General features: G+C 39.8%; 5 protein-coding genes across 6 annotated transcripts; all 5 read left to right on the top strand.

Moving 5' to 3' along the window:
• Nucleotides 1-952: 952 nt before the first annotated feature.
• Nucleotides 953-8,254, top strand: bag4 (BAG cochaperone 4). Its single transcript, XM_042487737.2, is given in 6 exon segments — nt 953-1,179; nt 1,181-1,235; nt 2,330-2,449; nt 2,649-2,879; nt 3,654-3,923; nt 6,218-8,254. Coding segments are annotated over 6 exon segments (1,209 nt in total). The 5' UTR covers nt 953-1,153; the 3' UTR covers nt 6,725-8,254.
• Nucleotides 8,255-8,388: 134 nt separating this feature from the next.
• Nucleotides 8,389-11,596, top strand: LOC121944067 (dual specificity protein phosphatase 26-like). Its single transcript, XM_042487738.2, has 3 exons — nt 8,389-9,041; nt 10,107-10,318; nt 10,403-11,596. The coding sequence occupies exons 1-3, from the start codon at nt 8,863-8,865 to the stop codon at nt 10,594-10,596; spliced, it is 585 nt and encodes a 194-aa protein (XP_042343672.1). The 5' UTR covers nt 8,389-8,862; the 3' UTR covers nt 10,597-11,596.
• A 258-nt stretch (nt 11,597-11,854) lies between these two features.
• LOC121944444 (serpin A3-2-like) lies at nt 11,855-14,861 on the top strand. Its single transcript, XM_042488230.2, has 6 exons — nt 11,855-11,962; nt 13,083-13,719; nt 13,824-13,894; nt 14,004-14,197; nt 14,352-14,499; nt 14,595-14,861. Exons 2-6 carry the CDS (start codon nt 13,089-13,091, stop codon nt 14,787-14,789), a joined length of 1,239 nt encoding a protein of 412 aa, XP_042344164.2. The 5' UTR covers nt 11,855-11,962; nt 13,083-13,088; the 3' UTR covers nt 14,790-14,861.
• Nucleotides 14,862-15,742: 881 nt separating this feature from the next.
• Nucleotides 15,743-21,440, top strand: carnmt1 (carnosine N-methyltransferase 1). 2 transcript variants are annotated; one of them, XM_088076983.1, is made up of 8 exons: nt 15,743-15,920; nt 16,456-16,672; nt 17,816-17,982; nt 18,175-18,315; nt 19,032-19,210; nt 19,792-19,905; nt 20,370-20,473; nt 20,569-21,440. In XM_088076983.1, the coding sequence occupies exons 1-8, from the start codon at nt 15,784-15,786 to the stop codon at nt 20,767-20,769; spliced, it is 1,260 nt and encodes a 419-aa protein (XP_087933109.1). In that variant the 5' UTR covers nt 15,743-15,783; the 3' UTR covers nt 20,770-21,440. The 2 variants fall into 2 exon arrangements, with proteins under 2 accessions (XP_087933109.1, XP_042344224.2); XM_042488290.2 differs by having other exon boundaries at nt 15,750-15,920; nt 16,456-16,651.
• A 770-nt stretch (nt 21,441-22,210) lies between these two features.
• On the top strand, nt 22,211-24,798 carry LOC121944903 (uncharacterized). Its single transcript, XM_042488852.2, has 2 exons — nt 22,211-22,752; nt 23,977-24,798. Exons 1-2 carry the CDS (start codon nt 22,363-22,365, stop codon nt 24,139-24,141), a joined length of 555 nt encoding a protein of 184 aa, XP_042344786.1. The 5' UTR covers nt 22,211-22,362; the 3' UTR covers nt 24,142-24,798.
• Nucleotides 24,799-24,893: the final 95 nt, after the last annotated feature.

The following is a 24,893-nucleotide window of genomic DNA, read 5'->3' as shown; positions in this document are numbered from 1 at the left end:
ATCGTGTATTTCCTCTCGACAGTTACAGACAGGCAACTACTCGACACGTTTGCTCGTGAGGCCATAACGTTTCCATTAATATCAATTAAATGTGGCCCCCGATAGGGTGCTGGATGGGCCCCCCAACCATTTTGTAATTCACAATAAAAGGGAAAGTGAAGTGATCCACACTGGGAATTGTTTTTTTGTACTTTTAGTATACATGAAGTGCCAGAGTGCACAAAGCAGCATCAAAGCAGAGCTTGTTTGTCAGAAAATGTGCCTGTGGAGGATCCCCAGCACCCCCCAACAGAGGTCCTAGTGAAGCCCATAATGTCCTAAAATCCTAGAAATGTCCTAAAGTCCTTGAAATGTCCTAAAATTCTAGAAATGTCCTACACTCCTAGAAAGTCCTTGAAATGTCATAAACTTAGCGTAGCTATAGAAATGTCCCAAAAAATCCTAGAAATGTCATTAAATCCTACATATACCCTGAGATCGTACAGATGTCCTAAAATCCTAGAAATGTAATTAAGTCCCTTAAGTCCTTAAAATGTCCTAAAATTCTATTTCAAAAATATCCCAAATTCCTAGAATTACGCTAAAATCCTAGAAATGTCCTAGAGTCCATATTATGTCCTCAAATTATAGAAATGTGCCAAATTCCTAAAAGAAATGTCCTAAATTCCCGGAAATGTGCTAAATGTCCTAAATTGCTGGAAACGTGTTTAAATCTCAAAAATGTATTAAAATCCCAGAAACATGTATGGGGCTGCTGCGACTGTCATTTGCAAAAGTGGCCCCCAAAGCAAAGCAAGTTGCATATCCCTGCATGAGAATTTCCGGATAATTTCACAACTTTCTGCATTAAAATGACAGAAGATTTCAGTGTCTCTCCCACCGTGTGTGGCGGAAAAAACGCGGCGGAGTGAGAGCTCTTTACTTTCATCCGTGCTCTTCATTAAAGAGACAGGGCAGGATCGCCGGAGCCTCGGCGTCATTCAATCATTTCCTGATACCAATCAGGCGATCTCTACCTCTGTAGAAAGACGGCAGCGTTGTAGTTAACACTTTGGAGCAACTGGCGGCTCAGATCGGTAACGTGAGGCTCGTTAAAGGCTTGTCTTTTACAATGGCAGAAAACAGGACGGGAGCCGGGGAACGCGCTTAGCTGATGCACCATCATCAAATGCAGTCAAATTTGGCCCTCGATTTACAACTCGGAAAATACTAACAGAAACTGGAATAACACAATGGTAAGTGAGTGGATACAGTTTGGAGAACCGCTCGCGGTTTCTCTGCAGTATTTGGGTGTGTTTAATTCCCTTCAAACGAGCTGAGTTTCTACGGAAAAACATCGTTGCCCAGCTAGCTTGCGTAATGGTAAAGCAGTGTTAATGCTAGTTGGACGGCTAACGGAGCTAGCTGGCATTATGTAATAGTTACCGCTCCGCTGCTAGTTCAGCTGTCGCCCGACTTTGTCACGTTTATCTTGACGTGACAACAATGTTAATAGTGCAGCACTTGTGCCAAAACGTACTCGTGTGATAAATGTCTTCCTGTAAGCACGCAGCGTGGCCTGTTTTCGGTTAGCTGTACAGTATTTTCCTGCTCTGTGCAAAACTGGTTCAGTGAGCAATAAATGAGTCAGTGCCACTGTTTACTCAGTTATTGTACTGTGTTTGTCTGGGCTAGACGGCGATGCTGAAAGCATGTGCAAGTATTCAGACCGTTTGCTTAAAGTACTAATACTACACTGGGAAACAAAAAATAAAAAAACCTCTTGTTACAAGTAAAAGTCCCGCGCTGAAAATATTACCTAGGTAAAAGAAAGTAAGTATAATCAAGAGTATGTACTTATAGGCACCTTTACCGAACCAAGAAGAAATAATAAATAATTAATTCAAATTCCTTTAAAAACGAATTAGAAAACGTCTGAAATGGTAGCAACAGCTATTTTCTGTCAGTTGTCTAATTTATCGATGGACTAATTGTTTCAGCTGTGCTTGTATTGACTGTTGGATAGTTACATTTCTAACAACACAGAGTTTTATAAACTTTTGCTTTTTTTGCAAAAATCTGAAATTCTGAAGTAACTAATAATTAAAGCTTTCAGATAAATGTAGTTAAGTAAAAATACAGTAGATGCCTCTGAAATGTTGTGGAGTAGTACCTCAAATTTGTACTTAAGAACAGTACTTGAGTAAATGTCCTTAATTATATTCCACCACTGGTTACAGTCTCCTGTTAGCTTGTATCCAGGATAGATTATAACCAGTACTCCTGGTACTTGTGGACAGTGATATTCTCTGAAAATAACACTCTCCTATGTGATATTGTGTGTTCACAGGACGCTCCTCAGTATCCAGGCTACCCCTCACACTACTGGTATCCTCAGTCTCATTCCACAGGACACTATGCAAATACCTTTCCCTCGGGATCAGATGTACAGCCACAGTACAATCCACAGGTACAGCTCATGATGCTACATAACCTGGCACTGGCTCAGTAAATCCACTCATTATCTTTAAGTCTCTTAAGTGCTTTAACCTCTCCCTCACATTTTCTACCAGTCAGCGACTATATCCGAACAGTTACATCACTATACATTTACACAAAGGCAATGGCATTCCTTATAGTTAATCTCCCCTCTTGTGGTTTCCATGTAGGTAATGCCTGGAGGGTATCCAAATGGCCATGGCGTCTACAGCCCAGCACAGAGTCAATATTCAACAAGTGGTTTCCACCCGTCCAACCCTTTCTACTGTGCCGACACACAGAGACCGGCTCCAGGTCCTTATCCTAACCAGGGCTGTCCAGCGGAGCAGAGCAGTGGGCCGTCTGGGCAGCCGCACTCTCAACACCAACATCATCACTATCCCAGTCCACACTGTCAAGGAGTGAGTTCACTTTTACACACACCATGATCAAATGTTGGAAATGGTATTTGCCAAAAGTAACGTAACTATTGGTCACTGTGACTGCTACTCCAACGAAAACTGAAATTTGATGATTGCACTTTTCGCATTTTAACTGAAGATTGTGCTCGCTCTTTGTGTTGTGTGATAGTTGTATTTGTCTGTCTGTATTTATTGTTGTAAATTTTTTTTTTAACTGCCGTCTTGGCCAGGTCACTCTTTTACCTGGTTAAATAAAGGATATATATAGATATATTGTCTCTAAGATATACTATGCAGAGTGATATTACTCATAAAATTAATTTATTTTTATTTTTCTCTGAACAAATATCTCTTCCCACAGTCTTTGGAAAACCTGGAAAAGTTATGGAATTTCACATCCGCATTTTCCAGGTTAAGAAAAATCATGGAATTAGTAAAAAATTATTGAAAGTTTTGAAAAAGTCACAGAATTTCAGTTGTGTTTAACGAAATTGCTGCAGTAACCTTTAGCGGATAACCTTCCACATTATGTAAAATAACAGCAAATGTATTTTCTGTAGCCGTCGATGTAAAATTACTGTTATGTGTGGATGTATGACATTTTCTTTACCATCACGTACATTTATTTATTTTCGTCCCACCTTCCACCTTTATGCATGCCAGCTAGCCGCAATTGTTTTTTAAAAAATGTGTGGGAACCCTGACCCTCACACCCAAAAGAAACTAAGTATTTTTTGGAAATACTGCATACATCTGTCTTGCCTTTCCGTCCAGGGTCCCGGATATCCTCCCGGGGCATATCCTCATTACAGTGAAGGTGGTCATACAATGCCTTCAACCCCCCCATACCCCACTGGCCAGCCTCTCCACCCAAACCCCCAGGCCGATGGCTGGGCACACTCTAGTGCGTATGCTCCCCCACAGCAGCAATGGCAGCCGGGCCAGCAGCCTCCTCAAAACCACTATGGGAATCCTGTCCGTCCACCGCATCCTCCAGCATGGCCGGGGACTGGAACTGGGGCTCCACCACCTTACCAACCCAAGGTAGGAATCTGCAGTTGCTGTTTTTCAATGTGGTGTTCGTGATTCTTGAGTATTGTTAATTAAGTAAGGTAAATGGAAAGAGAAGCTGATGTAACACCAGAATAAACACGCAAAGTATGACAAGCCCAGGAGATGATTCATCCTAAAAGTTAAGAAAACCACACTGATAAGTTAAGATAAAGTAAACTCACACTTGCCTTCATCTGAAATTTATTTGACAAAGAAATTAGGAAACGTCTGACAGATGTGAAAAAGAAAAAGTAACGTCTACATCATTTTGGGGAATCTGAATGTTCATACAAATGTATAAAAGTTGTAATGATTGTAAACAATAGAAGACATTAAAACCCACAAGAGCTCTTTTCTGTTAAGATATGGACACAGATTAATGTTGCTTAATGAAACCAGATTTGGTTTGTAGTGATATCGCATTTTTAAGGTATACGGTCATATGAAAGTTGACAATTGTCATACTGTGTACATTTGCTTATCTACGTTATTGAAAAGAAAAAAAAAAAAAAACCTGGTGGAGAATCGCACATTTATTTCAGTTAATTTCAAAAGGTACACTTTTCACACATACTTACATTAAAATGGTTTAAAGTCTTAAATATAGTGATAAAACATTTCTTTAAAGGTCGTTCTGACTGATAATAACAATAATCATTCTGTAATACCGTGATACAGTGAAACTGCAATATTTTCCAAGACGAATGTCATATCTCATACTGTAGCAGCCCGACTGCAGAACTGAATCTTTAAAACCAGAATGTCAAGTTTCGCCACAGTAAAGGCACCGATTATTTGAGTGAGCCAAAACAGTTTACTAATGGTGTGCTTATACGAAGGGCTGGGCAATATATAAATATTATATCGATATCGATATATCAGACTGTTCTCGCTGTTCTATCGTTTTTTTTTAGTCATTATATCCACAATACTGATGATGAAGTATCAAAAAATTTCATAGTACTAATGTAAAGGAAAACAAGCCCCCCACCAATCTTAATCCAAGTCATTTCATATTATACCGAGTCCTGATCTGAAACTTTTATCCTGGATGATACAGTTCCCTCTTTGAGTACATTACAATTATTAAAATCATTTTGATTAGGGGTCGACCGATATTGTTTTTTAGGACCGATACGGATTATTGGTAGTTGATGAGAACAATAACCGATATTTTACTTTACAAAGTAAAAGCTCCTCCCATGCTGACTCTTTCTTTGCACTTTTTAATTAATTAATTTTATCGGCGATCATTAAAACAAAACGCCAGGGCGATAATCTGTCGACCCCTAATTTTGATGTTCATGTTTGACAGTTGAAGAGCTCTGTAATGTACAGCTTTGCAAGAAAGAATACCTGTGTGACAGCTGATGTAAAAAAGAAAAAAAACATTAAAAATATAGGATGAGGCTCTATAAACCTCAATATAGCCAATCATGGTCAGTGAAAAAAAAAAAAAAAATCCCCTGATCCACCCTGATACTGATCTTTGAGATCAGACTGGGCTTCCCAAGTGAATATTCGGTGAAAGCACCACCTTATAATATCATTGCACTATAATTATCAAGGTTTTGTGGTCAAAAATATCATTTTATATTATTGTCTCCATATCCATGTGTGTGTTTTGGCACAGTTGATGTTCACACCTTATGCATACTGTACCAGAGTACACGTGGACTGAACTTGAGACCACCCTCTCAAGTGGATTTGGGCAGAGGTCGACGTATCACACCCAGATACAGTTCAGACTAATCAAGTGAACTGGACTTTGCGGGCATGTGCACTCTGATCTGGGCCGGGGTCCCTGATGTAAAAGTAAAAATAATCAAAGCTAACTGTTATTGATTTTAAGGCTAAATGCTCAAACACTTTTCATTTCAACAAATTTAATTTGGTCGTCATTAGTATTTTCCCTCTTGTTAGTCTCACTGCTGTTTCTGTCCTGAGAGGTGAGTAGCTCAGACCAATCAGGAGAAAACAAAAAGCGGAATTAGAAATTCCTTATTGATACCTTAAGCAGATTTTTTTTCTTGTTTAACTCATGATTGTGAGAAGAAAAATGTCAACTATTGCCAAGGAACAAGACACTAAGGTGTGTATCTAAAGGCAGCTGGATTCAAACAAAGCTCGTGTAGATCAGCAGACAGTTCATGTACTTTATTTCTCACATTTCTGTGCGCAAATACCCTCGATTACAAATTCATCATCGCCCTGCTCTACATATGTAGTTGAGATTTAGGCACATCCAATATATTTACAATCTTTTTTGTTTTATGTTAATGTAGGACCAACAGCACCAACGTGCCCCACAAGTGGGACCTAAACCCAGGCCAGCCCAATCCCTGAATCCCCCCAATGGAAAGCCTGCTGAAATAAGTTCACCTCCCCAAATGTACAACAAAACTGGCAGAGGTGAACCTAATCCTTCCCAAGGTGAGCCCCCACCCGCGGCCCCATCCCAAGCTCCAGCCCCAGCTCCAGCCCCAGCTCCAGCTCCAGCTCCAGCTCCAGCCTCAGGCCCGGCTGGACCTCCTCCCCTGAGCGATAACCCCGGCCTCGCTAAGGTCCAACAGGTCATGGCCCGAGTGCTGCTGCTTCAGGAAGACGTCGACGAGTTTGTCGGTAGAAAGACAGAGAAGAGTTATCTGTATCTGGAGGAACTGCTGACCAAAGAGCTGCTGGAGCTGGACTCTGTGGAGACTCAGGGACAGGAGGCCGTCCGGCAAGCCCGAAAGGAAGCCGTACAGAGGATCCAGGCCATCCTGGACCGGCTGGAGAAGAAAGCCTTCTGAACTGGACTTATTTACTGGTTTGTGGGTCTCTAAGTCTTGCTGTTTTCTCCTTCCAGATCTTCCATGGACACAATGAGGGTCTAGTCTTCTCTCTCTCTCTCTCTGAGCTGTGTTATCATAAGGTTTTTTCCACCACCGTGATATGAAATGCCTGAAAAAAAGCGGCATAGACCCAAGACCAAGACCAAGACCAAGACCGAGCAAATACTGGTACATGGAATCAACCTTTAAAGCCTAATTATGCTGGTATAAATGATATGATGGTGTAAGAAGTGTAGACTGATGGTTGGACATATCATAAGTGACTTTCAGCCTCAGTGAGTGAACGTACGGGCTACGCGACCTGACACTTGTGCTCAGCTCGTCTTTAATGTTATGCCTTTGCAAGCATAATGCAGGGCACGGGAAGATGAATTTATTCAGTGCCACGTTGCAACTGCTGGTGGTCTCAAACCTGTGATACAGATTATCATCATACACGCTGTCCCTCAGGATTGTGGGTCGGTTTTAGTCTGATCCTACATCTAACATCACGTGCACTTCATCTCACGGTCCGTTTGCATGATGTTGTCCTTAGAGACCATACACTTAGTTGCCCATAGTCACTTCCTTCTCCATGTCTCTGCAGGAAAATAAGCGCAATGCTTTCCCTTTTTTCAGTTGTGCTCCCAGCCCTGCATGCACTGTGATATCAGACAAGCACTTAATACAGTCAGGACATCTCCGAGCTCTTAATTGGGCCTAGAGCGTAGCAGATTAGCAAAACCCCCTAAAGATTGCTGTCCCCATTTATTCCATCTTTTGGATGAAATTTCCTTCTAAGTGCGGACCTAGAATCAGACCTACATATGAATGCCATGTATTTCACTTTAGTAACTGCTGTTATCACAGATACAAAGGACATGAGGAAGTTTAAGAATTACTTGAAAAGATGTTAAAATATGTTCTTTTTATCCCCTTTTGAACACTTGGAATACAAATCTATAACACCAAGCAAGGAAATCGAATTTTCAGTCAAGTGTTCAATCTGTTGCTGTAAAGGATAAAGAAAAGGATGTACTTTAACATGTTTTGTGCTAAAGGACAATGTCGGTCCCAGCACTTGGATCAAGTGTTTAATTTGGACCTTGTTTTTGTTTTCTGTCACATTCCTTGTTATACATATTCAGATATGCACCATAATCCATTTTCATGTGTAGAGAAAGTCCTATATTTTCTCCAATCATAATCGCTGTGTTGATTTAGAAAAAAAGAGTGCCATATTTCAGGAGATGGTTTTATATATTAGAAAAAAAGAAATAAGATAAATAAAAATAAGATCACAAGCTTTGCATGAAAAAAAAAATCACCTTTCATATGTGTTCATTTTCCTGTGCTGTTAAGTTTCTGTTTATAGATGGAGCACAACTGTACAGTTTTAGATGTAATGCATGTTTCCAACACAAGATGGGAATCTTTGCCTGATAAGTTTTGAAATTATTACAAGTGAGAAAATAGCAGAGAAAAATTAAACGTCAGTATATTTTTTAACCTGTGATCAAATGAATTTTATTTTTTCCCCCTCTACATTTTATATTGTGTTCAAAAACAAATGCCGATAACACAGGTAATTTATCTAAGAAATACTTACCACGATATAGAGGGCAGCTAAATTACACTATATTTCATTAATAATAAGAAATAGAAACTCTAAATATGTTTTTGCTGCATGGGTCCACACTGCCTACATCTGCCTGGCAGCATACAGATCTTTAAATAGACTTCTATTTTAATTCAAAAGCATAACACAGGCCCCTGAGGGCTTGAGGCACACAGGCTGGGTTTAATGCCAGGGTCAAATGGCCTGACAAACCTCAGGACACCCTGTGGGGAGTATATCTGAAGCGGAGAAGCCTGAGACTAGAATCACCTGTGCTACTCATTCTGCACAGTTTGACGCAGTGGCTCCAGACAACTTGTTGGGAAATCATTTTTTCTTTTCTCTTTCTTTCATTGTTATTATTTGTTCACAGCTGTACTCTGGAAGGTTAAAATTTGCAGCCACCTTTTTTTGCACAGTCCACTTTTAAAGGACTAGAAGTTGCATCATAAGTTGGGAAAACTGCTGCATCGCCTCAGAGAATCGTGCAGAAAAAGCTATGTCCTATACATCCAAACTTCCCGCTTCCTGGAATGATAAACCACCACCTCGCAAAGTGGAAATTGACCTGAGTTCACCTGGCTTAGCGGTGTTTGAACTGGAAAGACTCTTGTTTACTGGGAAAGCCATCAACAGCCATGCAGACGAAGTGTGGCCAAGGCTTTACATTGGTGACCAGTGAGTAACTTAACTTTTTCTATTCAAAAAACCACCTGACTAGAAAGAAGCATGTCCTTGTAACTGTTTGCTGTGTTTGGTACTGAAGAGTGGACTAAGACCTTTTTACAAATATTGCACAAGTCTAGACTTTGATTCCGTCCACATAAAAGAAAGTGAGACTGAACATAAATCAGATTTAAATGCAGAATGAGTAACTTAAGATCCCTCAAATGCATTCCACATTGGGGACTTGCGTAAACTACCGCTTTGCTATGTAAGAGTTTCCACTAACGTACAGGCATGAAAGCATGTCTCAGGTCTCTTGATGAGGTCAACTGACACGCCTGAAATTGTCTTCTAAATATTAATCACTCTAAAATACATTACCATGAAGAAGCTTTAAGGGCTGAAACTAAACGTACAAATGCAAAAATAATTATATAACTAGATTCTTAACTTAATGAATAAATAATTATATAATTTAATGCATAAAATATGTCTAATTATATAATAAATGCTTGAATGAATAAACAACTATGTAATTTATTGCTTAATTGTCACCATAAAAAAATTGATCACAAATTAAATATTTTTGTATTTATTTATTTATGTATTAACTTATTGAAATCTTTTCTCATTTGTATATTTATTTATTGCTGTATTTATTAACTTACTAATTTATGTATCCTCTTATAAATTACACACACACACACACATATAACTTAATTATATAAGTTGCAGGGAAATACATCTCTCATCTTCATCAATTCTCATTTAATTTGTGATTTTTTTAAAATTATGCTGACAGTTTAGCAAGAAATGCATACATTTCAATGTATTTATTTATTTTAGGGATTTTATTATATAATAATACATAATGAAACAGTGAATTACATAATCGTTAATGTATTTACTTATGTAAGCATTTGATTATACAGTTATATATTTTTGAATGCCTTTATGTATTTACTCCCAGCCCATAAAGCCCTAACATGCAAATTATCCATCAAAAACACCTGCAACCTGCACATTTGACTGTATAATGTCAGAAACTGCCAGTGAATACAGTGTTGTGTTTTCCAGAGACAGTGCAGAAAACCAAGATGATCTATTTAAGCATCGAGTCACCCACATCCTGAATGCAGCTCACAGTAAACGCAGAGGACAGCCAGACATCTACGAGGCCATGCAGATCACCTACATGGGCATAGAGGCTCGTGACTCCTGTGACTTTGACATGAGCGTCAACTTCCAGGCAGCAGCAGACTTTATCCACAGGGCTCTCAGCAGAGGAGGTCAGAGGAGGGCTATAGAAAATAAATTTAAAGGCTTTCTGTTCAGGAAATGAATGATGCAATGTATGTTTTTCTGATTCTCAGGCAAAGTGTTGGTGCACTGTCACGTAGGAGTGAGCCGCTCTGCTACCCTGGTCCTGGCTTACCTTATGCTGAAGCAGAACCTGACCCTTGTGGAGGCTATTTGTGCTGTAAAAGATAACCGGGGTGTCATCCCAAATCGAGGTTTCCTCAGACAGCTCATCAAACTGGACGGCCAGCTTTTCGGCACACACTGAATGCTGCCTGGTGGCATTATTGATCACACTTCATGGGTCCAGACCATAATGTAAAATACAATAAAGTTAGCACAAGTATGTCACATAATGCTAAAAAGGTGAGATATACCAATTTCGTTGTACTTTTAGTATTACAGATATCGTTTCTCAAGAAGACATCTGATCATTTTTTGGAGCATGTTTTAAATTAATATTGTTCATCTAACCTGTCGTGCTATTTATCAATCTAGAATTTTTTGATGTGAGTTGCTGAGTGTTGGAGATATCGTCCATAGAGATGTCTGCCTTCACTCCAATATGATGAAACTAGATGGCACTTGGCTTGTGGTGCCCAAAGTGGCAAGAAAATTCTTTTGAAAAACATAACAGCAATGTCTCTTTCCAAAAATGATGACCCAATTACTCAAGGTAATCCACAGACCTTGTTGTGAGCAGTTTCATGAAGGAACTATTTTCTTTCTATCAAACTATACCTGCCAACCGTATCGCAGCATAAAAGGAAGCGTGCATCTACTGCTACCTATCACCACTGAGCAAGCTAACATTACAGCTCAGATGAGGAGGACGCCCTAAATGTGTACATCTCTTCCTGTCCATGATGCATGTTTCCTTCCATGCGATGATATGGTTGGCAGGTATGGTTTGGTAGAAAGAAAATAGTTCCAACATGAAACTGCTCACAACAAGGTCTGTCGATTATCTTGAGTAACCGGGTCATGATTTCTGCTGTTAAGTGTTAAAAATGTGTTTTTGGTGCTTTGGAGCACCACAAGCAGAGTGCCATTTAATTTCATCATATTCAAGAGAAGGCAGACATCTCCAACACTCGGCAACTCACCCCAAAATAATCTAGATCGATAAATAGCGAGTAAAGAGAGCAATATCTAATTTAGATTTTTTGGGATGAACTGTCCCTTTAAGATATAATATATTGATATTCAGTCAGTTTGTACATGTTAAATGTATTGAGTTTTTTTAATTTAAAAAAATGGATTCAGCTTTTGGTGAATGTCTGACAGTCTGTCCACACATTAGTACATGCACACAAAAACACAAAATGGGTTTCTAATGTAAAGCAGGTGGCATGATACAGAGTCCGGGCTGGAGGCTGATGAGTAATCATAACAAATATGTTTTTTTGTACATGTTGCTGAAGCAAACAGTGGCAGCTTGGCTTCTTCTTAGTATCACTTTGATTCCATGGACAGTAATCAATACAAAGAACAAATGTGAAAGCAGAGCAAATAACAGGATGAGATAGAGAATAAACAAAGCCAAAGTTCAGTTGCTCTGATCAGTCTTATAAAAAGGGACATTTCCCTCCGTCCAGCCTGTGCGTCACTGTCTGTGCTGCAACCAGGAGACGGTAAGTGTTTAAAAAGATTGACAGAGCTCAGATGGGCTGTTTTAATGTGTTTATATATACATTTAGTACTCTGCTAAAAGTTAAAAACGATGTTTGACGTCTTGAGTTTGAGATGTAAATTTGCACACAGAAATCGGAATCTTTAACATGTGTGGAGCGTTACAACCGTAAATGTAAATGACGAGATTCTGCTTATCCTCCTTTCAGAGGGTCTTTGAACATATCGTTATCATTTCCTGAATTTTGAGTGAAAGCCCTTGTAAAATTAACAGATTTCTCAATAACATTAAAAAGTAATCATTCAAAAAAAAAATCTTTAGGAAACGGTGATGAAGTACCTGAAAGCCATACTTGAGTAAAAGTGCAGAATTTGTACCAGAAAAAAAAGCCAACTTTGGTAAAGTTAAAGTCACCAATTATAATAATACATGAGTAAAAGCCTTAAAGTATCTTATACGTACTGTACTTAAGTATCAAAAGTAAATTCATGATATCAAATGTAAAAGTATTAGTTAATCTCATTAATAAAAAAGAAAGTGCTTCGAATTTTGAGAATTATTAAGTTTATTTCTTTGTAACATACACCACAATAAAATTTGGGCTCTCTGCACATTGCACTTTTATTTTTAAAGCTTAAAGGATTAAACCAAATGTAACCAAGTATTATTACCTAAATGCAGTGTACCACTGTCTTTGGCTATTATTTATTTAAAGTTCAATACTTGAAAATTCAGCTAATGTGCTTTATGAGGACTGTGTAGTCATGATTTAATCAGATTTGACTGACAGTAACCAAATAGCCCACCTACTCTGATGCAAATTTGGCAAAATTCTGATTACTGCATGGATGTATGAGACATTGGCTCCTTTACATGAACCCTGCCTACTTCAAACCAGCGAGAAAAGTACAAAGGAAAAAAAAAACTGTATGTAAAATAGCTAAAATGTCACTCATACTAAGAAGCAGATTGAGAAAATAAGCTTCAAAAAGGGTTTCAGGGCCTTTCAATCTACCACATGTTTATTTTAGCTTCCAGGGGTATTGCTACATGAGTATTTCAACTCGCAAACATTGTGTAACCAAACTGAGCTATGCTGCACTTTTGAACTTGTGTCTTAGTTCACAATGATGCATTCAGCCGTGGGCATCTGGATCTTATCAGCACTGATCTGTGTGGGGAGAAGTGATCACCATGTTGGTATGAATCATGGAGACCAACACACTGCAGTCGACAACAGTGCAGACAGCCTCTCACAAGTGACTGCCGCAAACAAAGAGTTTGCCTTCCGTCTGTACAAGAAGTTAGCAGCTCATGCTGACTCCGCAGGCAAGAACATCTTCTTCTCCCCAGCCAGTGTTTCTGTCGCCTTGGCTGCCTTGTCTGTAGGAGCACGAGGTGAGACCCACAGTCAGCTTTTCAGTGGTCTGGGTTTCAGCTCGCAGCTGACGCAGAGAGATGTGGATCAAGCCTTCCGCATGCTTCTCGAAAGGGAGAACAGCATATCCCAGGAGGACATCAGTGAGGGGACCGCTGTATTTGTGGATAACCGCTTCAAGCCAAAGTATGACTTCCTGGACACCTTGAAGCAGTCCTACTCTGCAGACGGGTTCAATGTGAGCTTCACCCAAACCAAACAAAGTGCTGATACCATCAATAAGTACGTGTCGGAGAAGACCAACGGGAAGATAGACAAGCTGGTCGAGGACCTGGATGCAAGCACAATCATGTATCTCGTCAGCTACATCTACTACAAAGGTAAAAGATTATGGGAGATGACATCTGGTTTGTTTATCGGCTCATTTTGAGGTCACACTTTTTTTTATCAACCACACGCTTTATATGCGCTCATCATCAAACAGGAAAGTGGGCGACTCCATTTGAGACTGACAACACGAAGGAGGATAGCTTCACGGTGGACGAGAATACAAAGGTTCAAAGTTGCACCATTTATTCTAAATGATTAGACGAGCAATACTTATGCATCATTGTGCATAACTGATTCTGGACATCTCTTCCATGTTTGAATTGTCATTTTCCAGGTTAAAGTTCAGATGATGAACATGGAGAAGACAGTTGATGCCTATTACGACGCAGGGATTAACACATCTGTCCTCCATCTCCCCTTCAACAACTCCTACTCCATGCTGCTGATGTTGCCTGACGACATGGCGACACTGGAGAATGCCATTTGCCCAGGCCACATCACCAAATGGTTGAAGTGGATGAAGTCTAAGTATGGAGAATTTAAAATCATCCCTACATTTTTAGTTTCTAATACAGAATGTTTGAAACTGTATCAACAACTCAGCTTTGTCATGTCAGATCAGTTTCTTCCGTCAGATCAATCATTGTATGTTTTTCTGCCCCCCCACCCTCCTTTTTTTAAGCATACATGACGTGTATATCCCAAAGTTCTCCATCAAGTCTTCCTACACCCTGAATGATGTGTTGACTGAAATGGGAATGACAGACATGTTTGGTGATCGTGCAGATTTGAGTGGCATTTCAGAGGGGCAAAAACTGGCTGTCTCAGATGTAAGGACAGAGAGCATAATATGTTATTTTACACATATTTTCCTCCCTATATTCCATCCATGTCTCATTTTATTCTTGCCTCCACTACACCGTAGGTTGTTCACCAAGCTACCCTGGATGTTGATGAGGCTGGAGCTACAGCCGCAGCCGCCACAGGCATCGGCATCACACTTCTGTCCTTCCGCCACGTCCCTGTCCTGAAGTTCAATCGTCCATTTATGGCCGTCATCATTGAACGCAACTCAGAGAACATCCTGTTTATGGGCAAGATTATCAACCCAAACATCTAATGGCATAATCTCTCTTTATTTGCTAAAGACACAGTTGTTACATCACATATAAAACACTCTGAAAAAACTTTATTCTGTGGTCTCTTTCTTTGTGATTGAGTGTTTATATGTGCTTTAATGTTTATATGTGAGTGCTTTATATTAGTTTTTGATGGTAAAATAACACAGGGATAATACAGGGATACAATATGATCAACAGATATTAGCATTTGGTATTTTTAATTAACATATTGGTGCATAAAAATCCACCAGACAGCAGTAAATTAAATGTTTGATGCTCAAAATTTCTGAAGGGAGGATCCACAACCCATGTTTCATAAGTGTTTCTCCCACTGTTTAAACAAAGCCTGCCACTGCAGGAAAGCATTAGCTATACATCTCCAGATGCTTTCATGAGGAAAATGAAATTCTATGGCAGCCCAAATATAATGCAAAATAATGTTTACCAGATGTAAATGTATTATCTAAATCAAAAAGACAACTAAAGCAACTTACCACAATCAAATGTGTAGTTGAATAAGAATTGCATAATAATAAATAAATAAAAGCTCCATTTTTTATTGTACAGTTACACAGTGTAACAGCTTTTAGTATAATTTGAAAACAAGATGGATCGAGCACATGGGACACCAAAAGGGACATACCAAAACAGAGTAATTGTAAGGAAACTGATAAAACAAACAAACAAACAAAATATATACATTTATCCTTTCTAGTTGCCTTGAGTAATTGGTAAGCTTTCTGTACTAAATTAATGGGAAGAAAGGGAAGAAATCATATATATATATTTATTATTGTTATTATTGTTATTATTATATATTTAGATTTTATCTTTACATACAGTCTATTGTTCAGAGCCACTAACTGCAGTCTGATCATCTGACTGCAGGTGGCAGCAACACGCCTCGTGGACTCTGCTCTGCTGGAATTAACGAATCCCACGAAGAAGAATTTTGCCGCATTTTGATTGGACGGCTGTAAGTTTGTTTCAGACATGGCCGAAACAGCAGGAGAGGGGCCGCCAGGAGGACCATATTTTAACAAAGAGAGAATTAAATACAGCCCTGAGGAGGAGGCCAAGCTGGAGAGGCAGCATTTCTGGAGAATTATCGACGCTTTTAGATTTTACAGGTATGACGACAATGCTTAAAATAACGTACGAGCCGGTTGGGGACAGTTTGTATGAATAAACGATGTTAGCAAGTTACCATAGCAAAGGGTAGATAAGTAACGGTTTGGAGGGAAAGCTGATAACAGAGACAGTTTACATTTATATCAGTCTTAGTTTGTGCTTCCCACACACTTAAGTTAACGTGTATTTAACCAGCTTCATGTGGCATTTATTTGCCAGTCTTCTGACTTTAGCAGCATCCATATCATGGCACCACTTCTACTGCATGATCCGTCCTTTCTCTCCAGACAATGCTCACAAACAAACTCAAGATAGGAATAATATGTTTTAGTCATTGCATTTAAAGAAAATGAAAAAAATAAACAATGAAGGAGCCAATTGGTCCAGAGTGTTAGACCCACGCTGCATGAATGAAGAGTCTTACACCTGCACCTTGCTGCTTAGATGTGAGGCTTGTGTCATCCATCAGGGGACACCTGACATGAACAAGCATGTGAACTCTTGCTCTTGCTTGTCTCTTTGTCTTCTTGTCAGGGTCCATGTCCAAGAGCAGGTCAAGCGTGCCGAGCGTCAGTTTCTCAGCCTGCCGCAACACCACCAGGATTTGCTGCCAGATGTTATGTCCAACCTGGCCAGGATCAGCCAGTGTGCGGACCACAACCAGGAGATTCTGCAGGCCATCATTCACAACAGCCTCCACATGTTTGAAAACATTGAGTACGGCGAGAGGGTAAGGCTTGATTCACACCAGGTAATCTTCTGTACATACACACCCATCAGCCAAAACATTACAACCACTGACTGGTGAATAACATTGATCATCTTGTTACAATGCAATTCTCTGCTGGGAAATCTTTGGTCCCGACATTCATGTCGATGCCACTTAATGTGCTGCACCGTGGCACCCATCCATCGCGATAGCATTCCCCCAATGGCAATAGCACCTCTAGCAGGACAATGCACCATGCCACACCTCAAAAAACTGCTCAGGAATGGCTCAAAAACGTGACAGACCTGGTTGACCTGGCCTCCAAAGTCCTCGGATCCCATTCTGATTGAGAATGTCCATGACGTGCCGGGACCCCAGATGTACCCATCGATCCATGGTTAGGGCCTCCTTGGCTCAGACTTGCCTTTGACCTGTTGAGGCAGACGACCTCTGGATAGTGTCCACTGAGCAATAGACGTCATTTAAACATTGTCTCCAAGCTTTAGCTTTTTTTTTGTAGACCAAGATTTATTTATTTAAAAAAAACATTCTGTATATTAAAAATACATAAAAAACTGCACCCCCAAATTTACATTGTGAATATTGTTTGTTTTTTGTCATGTACACAGATTCTGTTTACCCTTTCATCTAGGCTTAGACTAGACGTCCACTAAACTTGTATTTTTTAACCTTGCATAACTGAAATCTAAACATCAAAAGAATAATACCGGTGTAATAGATTTTAATGAATATCTTTTCAACATTAAATTGCTCAGTGGGTGTCCTGTGGTGTCTGGCACAAGGGTGTTGGCGGTGGAGTCTTTGAGTCCTGTGGGTTTATAGGTGAATTACCAGCATAGCAATGGATGCTCGATCAGATTGGGAACTGAGGAATTTGGAGGCCAGATTGACACCTTGAGCTCTTTCTCACATTGCTCTGGCCTCCCCTGCAGCAGTGTTTTGGCGGCTGGAGAGAGGATTTCCCTGTAGAACATTGAACTGTATCGAAAAAAAGATCAATGTTATCTTCCTAACCAGCCGGTGGTTTTAAAGTTTTGGCTGATCGTGTACAGTATATACACAGACTGCATACAGATACATTTTGTAGTGCTGTATTTTAGTTTTTTTGTTGGTATTTACTCAAAAAATTCAGGTAGAGATTTTGTGTCTTCATTTGACTTCCAGGAAGATCCGCGGAAGGTGCGTCCTTCCACCACGTTTGACATGGACAAGCTCAAGTCCACCATAAAGCAGTTTGTCAGAGACTGGAGCGAGACAGGCCGTTCTGAGAGGGAAACCTGCTACCAGCCCATCATCCAAGAGATCCAAAGACTATTCCCAAGTGACCAATAGTAGGAAGCGTCACTCACACATAACACAAACACCTGCATGCTAAGAAATAAAGACATGTGGATACATAATGACACAAGCAAACACTTTTTCCTTGTGCTATGGTATAAGTTCTTTTTCTAGTAATTCTGATGATGTGACTTACTCCATGTTTTCCATGTGATATGTGCATTTTGTACATTTTATTATGTCAGTGATGTGTCTAAGGTGAGCGTGCTGATTCCGGGTGCTGGGCTTGGCCGTCTAGCCTGGGAGATAGCACGGCTGGGGTACATTTGCCAGGGCAATGAATGGAGCTTCTTCATGCTGTTCTCTTCAAACTTTGTTCTCAATAGGTACAGCACATACTGACACTAACTGTTCGTCCAACTGTTTTATGCAACACTTAAAGTGGACCTATTATGCTTTTTTTTGGGGTTTCCCTTTTCATTAATGTTTTGTATAGAATTTTTGTGCTTGTAAAAAGACTCCCAAGTAATAAAGCTCAAAGTCCCAGAAAGCACTGCTCGTAAGCTGCCTGAAACAGCTTGTTTGAGTTTCAGTGTTTATTTCTGTATCTCGGTGATGTCACAATATAACAAATAAAAAAATAATGTGCATAGAGAGAGCCAGCTGACCAATCAGAGCAGACTGGGCTTCTCGGGAGGCGGGACATAAGCTCAGACAGCCTGTTTCAGACAGAGGTGCTGCAGTAAAGGGCAGTAAATGACACATGATGTGTTTTTGAACATTGAAGTATGTAAACCTATTCTGCTAGACACCCAAAATACAAATATGATCCTGAAAATGAGCATAATAGGGCACTCTTTAAGGACTGTCATCTTTTTATGCATACATTCATGTAGGATATATCTGCTTGCATAAGGTGTAACTGTATTAATCACACTCAATTTTATGTTTTAATTCTACTCTTAAGTAAGCGCCAGTGATCACAAATAAAACCAGAACACATAATTCATATTCAGTTGTTTTCTAAGTTATGACCTCATACTCTGCTGAATACCACTTCCATCCATCCACCTGTCCTCATAAATTTGGACTACTCCATCAGGTGTGAGAAGGTGAACTCTCTGACCCTGTACCCCTGGATCCACCAGTTTAGCAACAACAAGAAATCCTCGGACCAAACACGACCAATCAGATTCCCTGATGTCAACCCGCAGAGCTTACCGCTAGATTCAGACTTCTCCATGGTAGCAGGGGACTTTGTGGAAGTCTACAGTGACTCAGGTCAGTAGGAGCCTCGTGGATCTTTCACTTTTGTTGTGTTCCTGAATCGGTGTCCAGCCATTTTTTCATAATGTAATGTGCCAGTGAGGACAAAACAATTGTACTTCGTCCAGTGGCCTAGCAGTTTTTAAACATTGAAATATCACAAAATAATGAAAACAGAGAAGAAGGAAACTGTAATACAATCCCCTAGAAAACACCTTGGTGATATCTGTCTGCAGTAATAACAGAAAACCGCTGACATTACATTTGTGGTTTACTGAGGATACACATTTTACATAATTTCTTTGACTGATTACATTTACTTTGATTAATTATTAGCTCCCCAACACAAATGCAAATAAGAGTGCTTACTCCAGGCCTCAAGATGGGTAACAGATCATGGAAATCTAATCTCTGTCTGGTAAAAAGTGTACATCATACATTAAAAAAAAGGACATATTTACATTACACAAAATAAGATGGACCATGCTGATGTTGATGTGCTCTAAATTATGAATATCTAATCATTGGTGAATTGTACACCTTAGCAATATCAATTTAAGGTGATCGTTTTTTAATATATTGTGTTTTTCGGTCAGATTCCTGGGACTGTGTGGCTACCTGCTTCTTTATTGACACAGCTCATAATGTCATTGAGTATGTGGAGACCATCTGGAAGATTCTTAAGCCTGGAGGTGTGTGGATCAACCTGGGTGAGTCAGCTTTACATAAAATGCTTTTCATAAGTAGATAAAGCACTGTTTGAGCTGGTTAAAAGGCAGTTAAAATACAAATACACCAACATAGGCTTGTAGCAGTGTTTCTCAAATGAAGGTATGTATACTGCAGGGGGAACATGGGCTTTTTAAAAAATGTTAATTTCCCTGACAAAAAGCCAGGCAAAAATTGTGAAATTAACTCTAAGTTCAGTCTGTGCAATATGTTCAGCTATCAGAGTGTAATTTTATCACTTTAGTAATCCTATATGTTTTAACTTTTGGTTGCAAAAAAAAAGAAAATAACACAACAAAATGCTCCATGAATAGGATGTGCATCAGTGTTGCTGTTTGTTTTTAAGTGCTGTGTTGTACATTTTTCTCATTCAGTAGGAAGTATAGTTGTACGGAAAAAAGGTCTCAGTAAACTACTGTTGAAGTTTAAATACATTTTCCCTCAGGTCCGCTGCTGTACCACTTTGAGAATATGGCCAATGAGCTGTCAGTTGAACTAAGCTACGAAGACATTCGGACAGCGATTGTTAACTTTGGCTTCCACATAGAGGTAAAGCCAAGGACTTTTCATGGGGTTATATTACGTTTGTCTTCAGAAATGTTGTTACAGTAGTAAAGCAGTATTTATGTTTTTTTTTCCCTCAGGTGGAGAGAGAGTCAGTTCAGACCACCTACACAGAGAACGACCGCTCCATGTTGAGGTACATTTACGACTGTGTCTTCTTTGTGGCACGAAAACCTGCAGACCTGTACTTTAACAGTCAAGAAGAAGAAGATGACCAACAACAGAGTTCCTCGCCGGCGGCTAAGTCACCACGGCGAGAAGGTACAGACAGCCTGACGTGACAGGAAATCTTTTAACAACAACACTGAACGTAGAGGCGTGCAACTGTTAACTAAGCAAAAGGAATATGGACACAACAGGAAAAAAAATGTGGACATCAATTTTCTTTTATGTCATATGTATTTTTTATGATGCATCTCATGGAGGAATGTGCCCAACTCTGAAGGCCCTGAGCCAGGAGTAATAGATGAGTCCATTACTCTTGGTTTCTATTTTCTTTAAGTGGTTTGTGTTTTAGTTACAAGCCATGAAGAGTTTTTAAAAAGAAAAACTGTGCTCCTGCCTGCTTGACTGCCTGCGGTCTTATCAATTCCCATCTTTATTGACTTTCACTGCCTGCCTGAGTGAGTGAGTGAGTGAGTGAGTGAGTGAGTGAGTGAGCGAGCATGTGTGTGAGAGTGTGTGTGTGTGTGTGAGAGAGTGTGTGAGTGTGTGTGTGAGTGAGTGTGTGCTTGATGATGATATTAGCATTTGAAATCTATTTATTTTTTTCAAATATGGTGCCAATGACTTTATCCACTTATTTGCATTGCTCATCAGTCAACACCGAAAATGTAATCAAACCATGTTTCCACTTTTCAGAAATAAGTTGTTTTTAAGTTGGAGATGACTTTTATCACCTTTTCTGGTTTCTCATCACACTTTGTAATAAAGCCAAACATAAAAAAAAAAATCTCCAAAGGTGTACTATTTTAAGTTCAATATGATTTTAAAACACTAATGCAGTTTGAAGCCAGCTTTAAGTTTTAATTTATTTCAGCATCTGTGCAAGTAGCGAAAAGTCAAGGTGCTTTGTGTGAGCTATGTCCTTACTCACTACATAGGAGGTAGGTTACAGCTGTGATAAAGAGGACACGTACACTTTACTGTGTGTTAAACCATATTAGTTATATTTCTGTATAAACGTGTTGACCAGCAGGAAAAGAACAGGTGTAACCAATAATTTAAATAATGTAGTGGTTCAAATGTAGAGTCATGAAACCTAATAAAGTTATGAATGTTAGTGTTTGCACCTGTGCTTTTCCTCCAGGGGGCCACCTGAGTGAATATAAGAGGCCTCTATTCACAGCAGACATTTTGACTTGTCATAGTAAGAAAGGCTCTAGTTTTACCAATAAAATAAATAGTGTGGATCCTCTGAAACCATTGATTTTTACAATAAATGTTTGATAGTATAAACATTTCACTTACAATTTGGTGGAAATTCCCAATTTTCCAGCATTGGAAATGTGGGATCTCCAATATAATTAAAAAAAAAGGTTAAATGGATTTGAGCAACGTAGGAGCCAGTGATTGGTCCAGTAGAGTTTAAAAGGTTAATAATAGCTAATTCCCTGATAATAACATGGATAATAATGAAATAAAAGTACCGCCACAGGAAGAGAGGAGGCTCTGGGCGGGGACAGACAGCGTATCTTTCCTCTGATTGGTTATCCCGTCTGCCACGTAAAGTTACAAGTGATTGTACTTCCGGTGCAAACTGAAGCCGAGCACTTCATGCCCAACACAATCTGTGATAAGGAGCAAGTGAGTGAAGCAAAACCCCGCGTACTTTTGTTTTACTGCTATATATTGGGTTGACAGAGCCGACAGTAATGGCGAAGAGACGTGCCGAGGACACTCTGCTGCACGACTCTCCCTCCAAAAGATGTTACCGCTTACTGAGCAGTGTTGACATGCAGCTGGACAGCATGGCTCCCGCCGGGGGTGTGAACCCGCCGTCCCTGCTGGCTTTGCTTGGCAGCCGCTGCCGAAAGAGGCCGTACTACTTCGAAGAGCCAGAGAAACAGGACGAAGCGGCTCTTTATCGCAAACCCAGACACTGCGACACGAGGAAGCCTGCAGCTAATGTTTTGGCGGTGAACACTTCTGGAAGTTTCCAGGACTGTCGCAGCTCGAAGTGCACGCTCACGAGCTCCAAGAAACGGCCTCGAGATGACTGCACGGGTTCAGAGACTGTCATTCCCAAAGCTACCGATGATAAAGTAAGTTGTTCGCACCATAGCACAAGTTTAACAGTGTGTGTGCAGATGCTGTAGTGGGGCTGGTCAAAGTGAATCGGTTTAATGGCAGGACTTGTCCACCAGATGTCGCCCTTTACCTACAATTCTACAATTTCATTTAGCAGACGCTTTTATCCAAAGCGACGTGCAACACAAGCAAGAATTTAGACTTAAGGAAAAAAACCCTTAGTAAGTGCAAAAAGTGCTTCAGGTGTGATTGGTCACAGGTATTGCCGTCTAGTGGCAGAAGAAGTGCCGCACAGCCCCCCCCCCCTTTTTTTTTTTTTTTGGAAACCAAAGTAATAACCAGTAGCGATCTCAGCATCTGAGATTCAGCAATCTAGATGATCTAGCAATCTGCTAGATAATCATTAGGTGCTGGGTTTTGGACCATCTGACTTAATCTACCCCAAAGGGCAAAGCGGAGAAGAGTCAGGTTAAGTGCCTAGGTGTTCTCGGAACAATTGAGTTTTCAATTGTCTCTTAAAAGTAGAAAGGGACTCAGCAGATCGCACAGAGTTTGGAAGTTTGTTCCACCATTTGGGAACAACAGAAGAGAAGAGAAGAGTCTGGCCAGAGATTTAGAGCCGTGCTGGGCTGGAAGCACCAGGCGTCTTTCGCATGCAGAGCGTAGTGGGCGAGAAGGAGAGTAGACCTGGATCAGGGATTACAGGGAGGCTGGAGCAGGTCTTGTGATCTACCTACAGTTCGGCGTTTCCCAGCTACCTGTCAACATTTTTAAACACTTTTTATTAAAAGTTTGGAAAACAGTACATTTTCGGTCCAAAAATATACATGTTTAAACGAGGACACAAACTATACAGACAAAAATGATTCTAAATAGACACCAGTATGAACACACACAGGGGGGTTTGCTTAATGAGTTATATAATTAAGCCATAAGATATGTATGAATTTATAGTTATTTAGTTTAAATGTTTAGAGGATTATCACATGTACCCATTGAGAAATTAAGTGTACACCGCTGTTTATAAAATGTTTATATCATACTGATAATGATCTCACAAAAGATTCATTTGTTATTCATATTAGTCTGTAAATGTCTGTAAATAAATAAAAAAAGAAATACTGGTGCTGGATGATGTCTGTGTACCTACCTGTCAGCTTCTCTCTTAGTGGGTGAAATACGGCTCTGACTTTGTTCCAACGTGTTACTGTTAGCTGCTTTCCACCTCTCTTTCTCAGGCTGAAGACACAGACACTGAAGATTGCACTTACAACTCCTTCCAGTACTGGAGGGTCCCCTTACCTGAAGTTAACCTTTCACTGCTAGAGGACGCCACTGACCATTCCCAAACAAAAGACAAGTCAAAAGTTAAGGACTCCTTTTCTGATGCCATGGAAACCTGAAGACGACAGGTGCATGCGAGCCTGCAAACATGCAGTCAAACATGATGAAAATGTGATGCTTTTCAGCGGATTGACATCAAAAGCACATTAAGGTTGCTTAAAATGCATCCAAGTGAAATACAAAAACTGGGTGTCGCAGACTGCTAAAGTAGCCCTGTCGGTGATATTTAAGCTCTGAGCCCCCATGCAGATGTAAGATCTCAGTGACCTTGGGGAAGTAACATGAGATTGCACTGTAACAATACTTTTCTCACAGTGGTGACCAAAACTGCAGTGAAAATTTGTTAAAACTTCTGCAAAGAGTTTCCCATCCATCCCCAAATTGTAGATAGTTTTACATTTAAGTTTTTTAATGGAAGTTTTCACAGCTTTGTGTTAAAAGTATGTCAGACAGTCCTGTGTGCAATCGTGACTAATGTTTTTTTTTTTGCTTAGTGCAGAATCCCTACCTTGTTACAAAGTTAGTATTTTATAAATATATAACGTTAAAGAAATTGGGTATGAAAAGCTGGGTCTGCACATTACGGTTCATATTGCAGTCACTCTGTAATATCTCAGTCTTTTTGACCCTGCTGTTTTATGTAATTCATTCCAAAGTTGTTGTTTATAGATTATACGACTGAGTTGTAGGTTTTGAAAATATACATTTTTAAAAAAACAAACAACTTCTATGCAGTATTTGCACATTTATTCCATGTTACTGATGCACCTCATCATTACCAGACAGAGCTGATTGTCTTGGCCACATGTTT

This window comes from Plectropomus leopardus, chromosome 4 (assembly GCF_026936395.1).
Source record: "Plectropomus leopardus strain MGB_pleo_1.0 chromosome 4, ASM2693639v1, whole genome shotgun sequence".
NCBI classification, from domain to species: Eukaryota; Metazoa; Chordata; class Actinopteri; order Perciformes; family Serranidae; genus Plectropomus; species Plectropomus leopardus.
This window is presented reverse-complemented; position numbering and strand designations above follow the sequence as displayed.

Bases quoted from the DNA above. Each gene is read 5' to 3' on its own strand.
- LOC121944067 (XM_042487738.2), top strand. From the start codon at position 8,863: ATGTCCTATACATCCAAACTTCCCGCTTCCTGGAATGATAAACCACCA. The intron at 9,042-10,106 runs GTGAGTAACTTA...TGTGTTTTCCAG, and splicing joins AGGCTTTACATTGGTGACCA to AGACAGTGCAGAAAACCAAG. The intron at 10,319-10,402 runs GTCAGAGGAGGG...TCTGATTCTCAG, and splicing joins CAGGGCTCTCAGCAGAGGAG to GCAAAGTGTTGGTGCACTGT.
- LOC121944444 (XM_042488230.2), top strand. From the start codon at position 13,089: ATGATGCATTCAGCCGTGGGCATCTGGATCTTATCAGCACTGATCTGT. The intron at 13,720-13,823 runs GTAAAAGATTAT...ATCATCAAACAG, and splicing joins CAGCTACATCTACTACAAAG to GAAAGTGGGCGACTCCATTT. The intron at 14,500-14,594 runs GTAAGGACAGAG...ACTACACCGTAG, and splicing joins AAAAACTGGCTGTCTCAGAT to GTTGTTCACCAAGCTACCCT.
- carnmt1 (XM_088076983.1), top strand. From the start codon at position 15,784: ATGGCCGAAACAGCAGGAGAGGGGCCGCCAGGAGGACCATATTTTAAC. The intron at 17,983-18,174 runs GTAGGAAGCGTC...TTATTATGTCAG, and splicing joins CTATTCCCAAGTGACCAATA to TGATGTGTCTAAGGTGAGCG. The intron at 19,211-19,791 runs GTCAGTAGGAGC...TTTTTCGGTCAG, and splicing joins GGAAGTCTACAGTGACTCAG to ATTCCTGGGACTGTGTGGCT.
- LOC121944903 (XM_042488852.2), top strand. From the start codon at position 22,363: ATGGCGAAGAGACGTGCCGAGGACACTCTGCTGCACGACTCTCCCTCC. The intron at 22,753-23,976 runs GTAAGTTGTTCG...TCTCTTTCTCAG, and splicing joins CCAAAGCTACCGATGATAAA to GCTGAAGACACAGACACTGA.